This window comes from Mycteria americana, chromosome Z (assembly GCF_035582795.1).
Source record: "Mycteria americana isolate JAX WOST 10 ecotype Jacksonville Zoo and Gardens chromosome Z, USCA_MyAme_1.0, whole genome shotgun sequence".
Lineage (NCBI taxonomy): Eukaryota > Metazoa > Chordata > Aves > Ciconiiformes > Ciconiidae > Mycteria > Mycteria americana.
The window spans coordinates 49,634,598-49,642,112 of NC_134396.1; the positions used below are offsets into that span (position 1 = coordinate 49,634,598).

General features: G+C 41.5%; 1 protein-coding gene across 1 annotated transcript; it reads right to left on the reverse strand.

Moving 5' to 3' along the window:
• Nucleotides 1–1,553: 1,553 nt before the first annotated feature.
• CCIN (calicin) lies at nucleotides 1,554–2,799 on the reverse strand. Its single transcript, XM_075488626.1, is given in 8 exon segments — nucleotides 1,554–1,681; nucleotides 1,684–1,765; nucleotides 1,767–1,892; nucleotides 1,895–2,125; nucleotides 2,127–2,240; nucleotides 2,243–2,365; nucleotides 2,367–2,676; nucleotides 2,678–2,799. Coding segments are annotated over 8 exon segments (1,236 nt in total).
• Between the last annotated feature and the right edge of the window lie 4,716 nt (nucleotides 2,800–7,515).

Sequence of the window (7,515 nt, forward strand, 5' to 3'; positions counted from 1 at the left end):
TAGTCGGCTCACTGTGGAAGGTTATCAGGTTGGTCAAGCATGACTTCCCCTTTGTAAATCCACACTGACTGCTCCTGATCACTTTCTTATCCTTCCTGAGATTGGAAATGGTGTCCAGGATTAATTGCTCCATCACCTTCCCACAGCTTCACGTGAAGCTGCTTGGCCTGTTGTCCCCTTGATCTTCTTTTTTGCCCTTCCAGAAGATAGGTGTGACACTTGCGCTCTTACAGTCTTGAGGAACACTCCCAATTACCATGGCCTTTCAAAGATTATCAAGAGTGGCCTCCCAATGACATCAGTCAGCTTTCTCAGCACTCATGGGTGCAATTGTCATTCATATCTTCAAGAACAAGTTCACAGAAAAAACTTTTGAATTTTCACTAGTGAAAGATAACACAGAAGTCCTGATTCTGCAGAGCAGTGATGTGTTTGACTTCATAGTTTCTTGTCCTTTTAGAATGCCCTGCATGTCAAGTTCTTCCATCCAAAGGAAGACTTGTCAGCTTGCCTGACAGAACTGACCTGAGACAAAAAGTAGTTTTCCACAGAGGATAACTTCCCAGCACATCTGATCAAACTGATTGCAACTGTGCAGGTACTAAACCCTTATCTTGCCATTCTATGACCTCACCCTCATCTTCTCTGACATAACTGAAGGGACCTATTTAATTTACAGCAGAAACTGTAAATTCTCCCAACAGTCTAAGAAGTATTGAGTGAAAAATCTCCCTTCAATAGTATATAAAAAAATTCATTCACTAAATTGTTTTCCATGAAGTTTTCTGGACAATCTCTATTATACCTGTGTTTTACAGATTGGATTCCCGAGGTTCCTTCTTCACACTACACTCTCCGAGTCCTTCAGTGTCACTGATGGTGGAACTTCTGCAACTCCTAATGTAGTAAATCTAATTGAAATATTAGCAAAGAATCTAATACTTCCTCCATGGACTAAATTCCTGTTGGCTTCCTTAGAAAAAATAAAGCAGTGGCCTTTTCTTGATTTGATTTGTAGACACAAAAGCATTCCATGAGGTGCAGAATGAGTATCTCACCTTGCCCAAACCCAACACAGGTCACAAATGCCCGAGAAGAATCTGGCTGCATAGAAATAACTCATGCAAGAAAGCTACTACAAATAACTCCTTAATTCTGAGTCTATTTCTGCTGTAAACTATTTGTCAAAGTGTGATTTTTTAAATCAGTTTAATTGACCCTAAAATGAATGACAGTCACTTGAAGAAAAGGGATTGTTGAAGTACATGCTGAGTAGAAATCACAACTTACTGCATACTGTTGCAAGGTAAGGAAGTCAAGTGAAGAAGGTCTTGGTACAAGTGAAAAGTCATTCTTTATTGACAGGGATTTTTTTTTTTTTTACCTTTCCAAATTAACTGCAATTTTTAGAAGAACTTTCAAAGGTAGTTTGACTGTATGGGAAACTGAGTAGTCAAGAACTGCTGAAGGATCTGCCAGAATTTTCCCATTTCTCTGCTTTCTGGTGTAGTCAGAAGGTATTTGGCCTGAGAGAATATTCCTGAGGTCATCTTTCATCTGCATAAACAATGCCTCCATACAGGAGGGACCTCCTTGTGATCTCCAACTGAGCACACCGCATGCAAGAAGTCTAAAGTGCAGGTATTTGGTAATATCACAACCATGTTCATGAATTTGCTCACTTCTTTTTCTGCAAGTTGATATAAAAAAATTTTTTTTTGGAGCTGTGCACACTCAGGGTGTTCTCCTGTGGAAAAGACAACAACAGGTTTATGGTTGAATTCAGTATGGAAGGTGAGGTATTGCACCATTTTCCCTGTCTGAGTGTCAAAGTAATCTACCATCTGAACGTATAGGAAACACCCATTCAGCTGCCTTATCACAACATAAATTAACTTGACTTTTCTCCCATGGTGATCAAGGCGTCAGCATCCATAGGAATGCTTTTTTTCTCAGTCAGAGTCCAGTTCTTTTTCCTCCCATGACCGTACTTGCAAGTATTAAAGACCTATTTCGTTGCATCAGCACAATCCCCAAGGGAGTACACTACTCCTCCACAGATCACCATGATGTGGAAGACCAACCCTGTAGGCACTACCTCAGTCCAGGAATTGTTTTCTATGTCACATCCCTTGAGCTGTCTTTGAGGTAGTGATCTGGTCTGTTATTCCTCCAGTGACACTAACTGCTAATGTTGCACTAGGAGCAGCTGCTTTACTTGGCATCTCTGTCAGTTTCAGCACATGTAAACAAAACACATAAGCTCAGAAGTATAAGCAAAACCCTCATCATTAACTCTTACATCTTCTTTCTGGCCTCCTAAAATCATTACAGAGTCAATTAATGACCCCTTCCTCTGGAAAAGAAAGCAGTCTTCAAGTATGTTCTTGCTTCCTGTCACTCAAAATCATTTCCATCTTATCCAGAGGGCCAGAATGACTGTTGAGCATCAGCATGTCATGGCTGGTAGCCACCAGTGTGTTGGCTGAGACCCCCAGGTAAGTGGATATAAGCAAACGCTTATTGGAATACATTTAACTTTCTTCTTTCCTAAATTTCACTTACTAGATCAGGGCCAGGAAAGCCTGGTTATCATTCTGTACATGGAGATCATCCTCCTTGAAAAGCCTGCCATGTATCTGACAGGGGCTGAGCATGAGTTCTGAAGTACCCACAAGTCCCTGCATAGGCACTGTTCACCACCTCTTTAAGCTCACACATGTAGGCTATGAGCATGTAGAACAGGCAACTTTTCTCCACAAGGGACCTGAGGATAAAAACAGAGCTGTGAGCTTTCATGGAATCACACTTGAACTACATTGCCACTTTCAGCAGTTCCTCCATATTATTTTGATATGTTGTTCCTTTTCTGTGAACTGCATCTTCCCACATTTAGTCTTGCAAGTCCAAGGCAGTATGAGCTTTCAGACACCAGTTGTTATGGTGAGATGCATGGTGTCATAAAATATAGCTTCTATAACACACTATGCTACAGGTATTGAAGTGTTGAGGGGAACACAATCTATCAGCTAGGGCTATCTGTAAAGTTCTAGCATGAGAATACAGAGCAGGTCAAATAAGAGGTAGAAGGATTAATAAAATGAGGCTCTTTTCTCATGAACCTCCTTTCTCAGCAGTCTGGAGTAAAACAACTAGAGCTATATGTAGTGTGTCAGAGAAAATCAGTACTGCCCCACAGCTGGGAGCACAGATTGAACACTGGCAAGAGCAGGATCTGGCACAGCGTTGGCAGGGACTGTGAGTGCTGGCCTCCCAAAGAATTAAGTTTATTAGGTAACTGCTAGCAGGAAATACATCCTGTTTTCTGCTTGCCAAGTTATCTACCTAAGTTACTTTTCCTAGGAAATATTAGGATTTTGAAAGGCCACATAGGAGAAACCCAAACTGCACTCTATAGATGCAGACCAAGGGAGTGACATCTGCTAGAATGCTACTTCGTACTGCCTTGCAACCCCGACAAGTACTTTTGAGTGGTGGACGGAAATATGGCTAGTTTAAGCTTCTCAGACTCTCTCATCTTTACCAGCCATCATATGTATTTCAGCATCAAGAATGCCAGGTGCTTATCTGAGGTAGGTGGTATGATCTCAGTCTCTCCCCTCCATGCTCATTCCATAGAGGTATTTAACACCATCTGTCCATAAAGAACAGGCCCAATTGACCTTCACCTCCAAGAGCAATGGTGCACAAGGATTTCTTTCCAAGGTGCTGGAAGCCTGAACTGTATGTCAGGACCTGAAACTGTTGTTCATTGTGCTCTCTAAGCTGTTGGAGACAAGCAACAGGATCCAGATTCAAGATGTGCCTCTCACAATGGGAGTGAATGCAAATTGTGAGAACTTGTGAATAAAATGTACAAACCAACTGGGAATGGGTTCAGCTATGACCTCAGCCCACAGATGGCAGTGATGAGGCATGTGAGGTCAAGCTGCAATGTCAGCCAGGCAGGCCAGGAGGCTGAGGTGTAGACCAGCACTCCTGCAGCACCACTCAGGCAAGATTGACAGCCCTGGGCTAAGCTGGCTTCGGGACTACCGGGCCCATGGACCCTGACACTAAGTATTCTGTTTATTCTCACCGTTTTGTGTGTCACCCCAGGCTTTCTGCACCACATACTTTTCAACTGCTACTCTGACAACAGATTTATTCATTTTTATCCTATGGCTCTTCCTTGTGCCTTTTACAAGTGTGGAAGCTTTTTAAAGTAATAATTTACTTTTACACACATCTCAGCAAGGTGAGAGAGAATTATTCCTCCCCCTCTCTGCCCTCAGTTTACAGAGTGTACACTCCTCCCTCCTCCGCCCCTACAGAGTAGAACTGAAGTACAATAAGATTAGAGTGGACAGTGTCTATTTATTCCCAATGCCAATTTAGAGATGCCAAAGACCAGGTATTTTATATGCATTGTGTTGGTTCAGCACACTTCTTCTACTGATTTGAGCTGCAAGAATTCAACACTTCTGTAAACTAAATCATAATGCCTTGAATAAGCCAGCCATAAGATAAAGAATTCAAATTGGCAATTAGATGTGAAAAGCTTGTTGTAGTGATTTGCCAGTATCAACAAGCAACTTGGTGGCAAATATGGAGCGAATCAGAACTGACTCAGTTTAGGCATCAGCTTTTCTCTTCCCTAAAGCTTTGATCACTATCAGCCTGCTATCTTCTAAAACACAGAATATACAGACTTTAGGACAGTCACCTCAACTGCACTTGGTACAGGCTGGGGCAAGATTCCTTTTCGGGGGGGATATTTTGCTCACTGTTCTATAAGTATGCTAAAAGAGGCAAAGATGATGACTGAAAAACAATCTTAAAACTAGCAGCCCTTACCTTCTGAGGTTTTTATAGCCCTAAATATGTGCTTTGTGTCATAGCCCTAATCACATGCATTGTCAAATCAAAAAGCAGTGTGTTCCAGTGATATGCACAGGGTTGGAACATACAGATTTCTGCTCCTTCAGCACAGGAAATAACTGAAGGAGAGGAGACAGTTGTGCTGAAGAAGGGAGAAAATATACTGGTGGCAGGCCTATGGTTAAATTCAAGATCTTTACCTTTTGAATGTGTTCTAATGGATCACAGCCCTTCAGCTGTGACTTTTTAGGAAAAAGATTATGTTTAACATCATCTGTTCTGTATCCTTCACTGTGTCTCTCCTGCCTTTTTCTCAAGCAGACTCCTTATTCCTACTCCCATATGTCTCATAACTCATCCCACTAGGGAAAGGCTCTTTGAGTTTCATGACTCAGTCCCCTCAACTGCTGTTTCCAGCAGCATTTCTCATGAAACCAGTCTCCTTCAAGTTCCCCTGTCCCACACCTTTCAGTCCAGCTTCTTGGGTTCCTCAGCTCTTGGGCTTCACCCCATTCTCCCCAGTCCACTGACCCAGTATCAGCCAGTGCCACTCTTTATTCTCTCACTATTCCCTAGTTTCTCCTTATATCTTTTCCCTTCTGAATCCCTTCCCACCTCTGTTACCCTTACTCACTGGTGTCAGTCCCAGTTGTCTTTCTCACACCATCCCAGCCACCCCCTCCAAATACTTTATCAAGTCTCAGTCTCCCTCTTCTTCCCTGTGGAAGTAATTTAAACAGTCAATTTAAACTCAAGATCTGGTGACAGGATAAGTTCATCCATTACTGCAATTTACTGAACATCTAATCATTCAAATAGATGTTTGAATGATTCAGAATGATTCAAAATCTAGAATAATTCAAAATACACAGGCTTGCTTTCAAACTTACAAGAGAAAGTTGCACAAAGCAAAAGGGAAACATGCTGGTAATCTTGGCTAGTCAGAACTTGTGTGGACTCTTAAGTTAAGATGCTGTGCTGCAATAGAGAAAATCTATAGAAAACAAAATTCTTGCTGTCACCACAAGGAGGTATACTGCCTGTTACTGTTCTCTGGGTGGCCCATTAAAAATGACACTGCCATTGCTAGTAAGAAACATAATGCTAGCCTTGCAAGGCCACAGAACTGGTGGGCTGTTAGGCTTGTTACCAGCGTGTGCGAATTTGCAGTGCAAACTGAAGCCTGGTACCAGGTATCTTTTGTTATGATGTGGAGTTTAAGTGTGGGATAATACCAGATCTTGAAAATATGTGCACAGGCTGAAAATGGAGGCCACAAGACTGTAAACATCTCACTGCCAGTCAGCTTCTGATTATTGAAGAATTATAACCCCAAGAGCTGGGAACACTGCTTTAGATATAACAAAGAGGACAAAGAAGCAGACAAACAACAGGATAAGGTAAATGGTGTGGCCAGGGGAAATTAACACCCACCGGCATTGCACAGGATATAGTCCAACGAAAGGAGACCAAAGACTTAAAATCCACTGAGAAACTCAAACATTTTATAAATGGACTAGATCTTGATATTTGAAAGGAATTGCTGCTGGCAAATGGTCATCATCACTGATCATCATGGAATTCTTTTCCTACAAACTGTGTCAAAGCTGCAAGCACATTACCTGCTTCAATGACCATGACTCTTTCAAAGGTCTTTTGTCATGCCAGCCAAGCTCCAGGATTGTCTAGAAGTCTGTGTCGGAGTGCATAAACTACAGGCACTTGTCTCAAGCTCTGTAATTCCTGAATAAAGTGTTATTGCATGTAAATTCAATTTGGCTAGTGTGATAACTACCAGTGTACAACTATCACACCCTGATCAGCCCTGAAGTGATCAGCCAATTGCACTAGATGATTGTTGTAGGCGCCTTCCAACTGGAACTGTTCTCTTCTGTTCTATCCTGCTCTATCCTATTCTACTCTATTCTGTTCTATTCTGTTCTATTCTAAAGTATACTTCTCATTATTGTACACATCCTCAGTGTGAGATGGCTTTCCCACAGAAATAAAAGACAACCCTCCAACAGAACCAGGGTTTTAGGTGTCACACAGGGTTTCACAGAATACAATTTTGGAATCGGTGTTACCACACCCTCATCAGGAAGTAAGTGGTAGGTAGTATAAAACTGCCTGAGTTGGAATAGTTCTCTCACTGTTCCACAGTTTCTGTACTTCTATTATTTGTTTCTTGCTTTTAGGCTTTACATTAGAATTATATATGTATAGCTGCATATCCTCTTACTTCCAATTCTACTGCTTTAATACAGTATAAAGAAAAGCACAAGGGCTCAATCTTCTGTCATTTTAGACTATGATAGGCAAAATGGTATTCTGCCATTGTAAAATTATTCCAGAAGTTAATTATTCTTACGTTAATTAACTTGATTACGTTCTGGAGGCATCTTTTTCCTGCTTCTTTACCTGATGTTTGAACATGGAACTTGGCCCAAGAAAGAAGGGTGTGTCTGTTCTGTGGAGCTGGTGGTAAGCATTTGTGTAGGAAGAGCCTAGAGCACCTAATGAATTTCGAGGAACAAGCTGGGGCTTTGGGCTGCAAGCCATATTGTTTAGTTGAGAAATATCTCATATGCAAGTATAGTATATTAGAGCGTAAACTAAAATCAGCGAGATGTA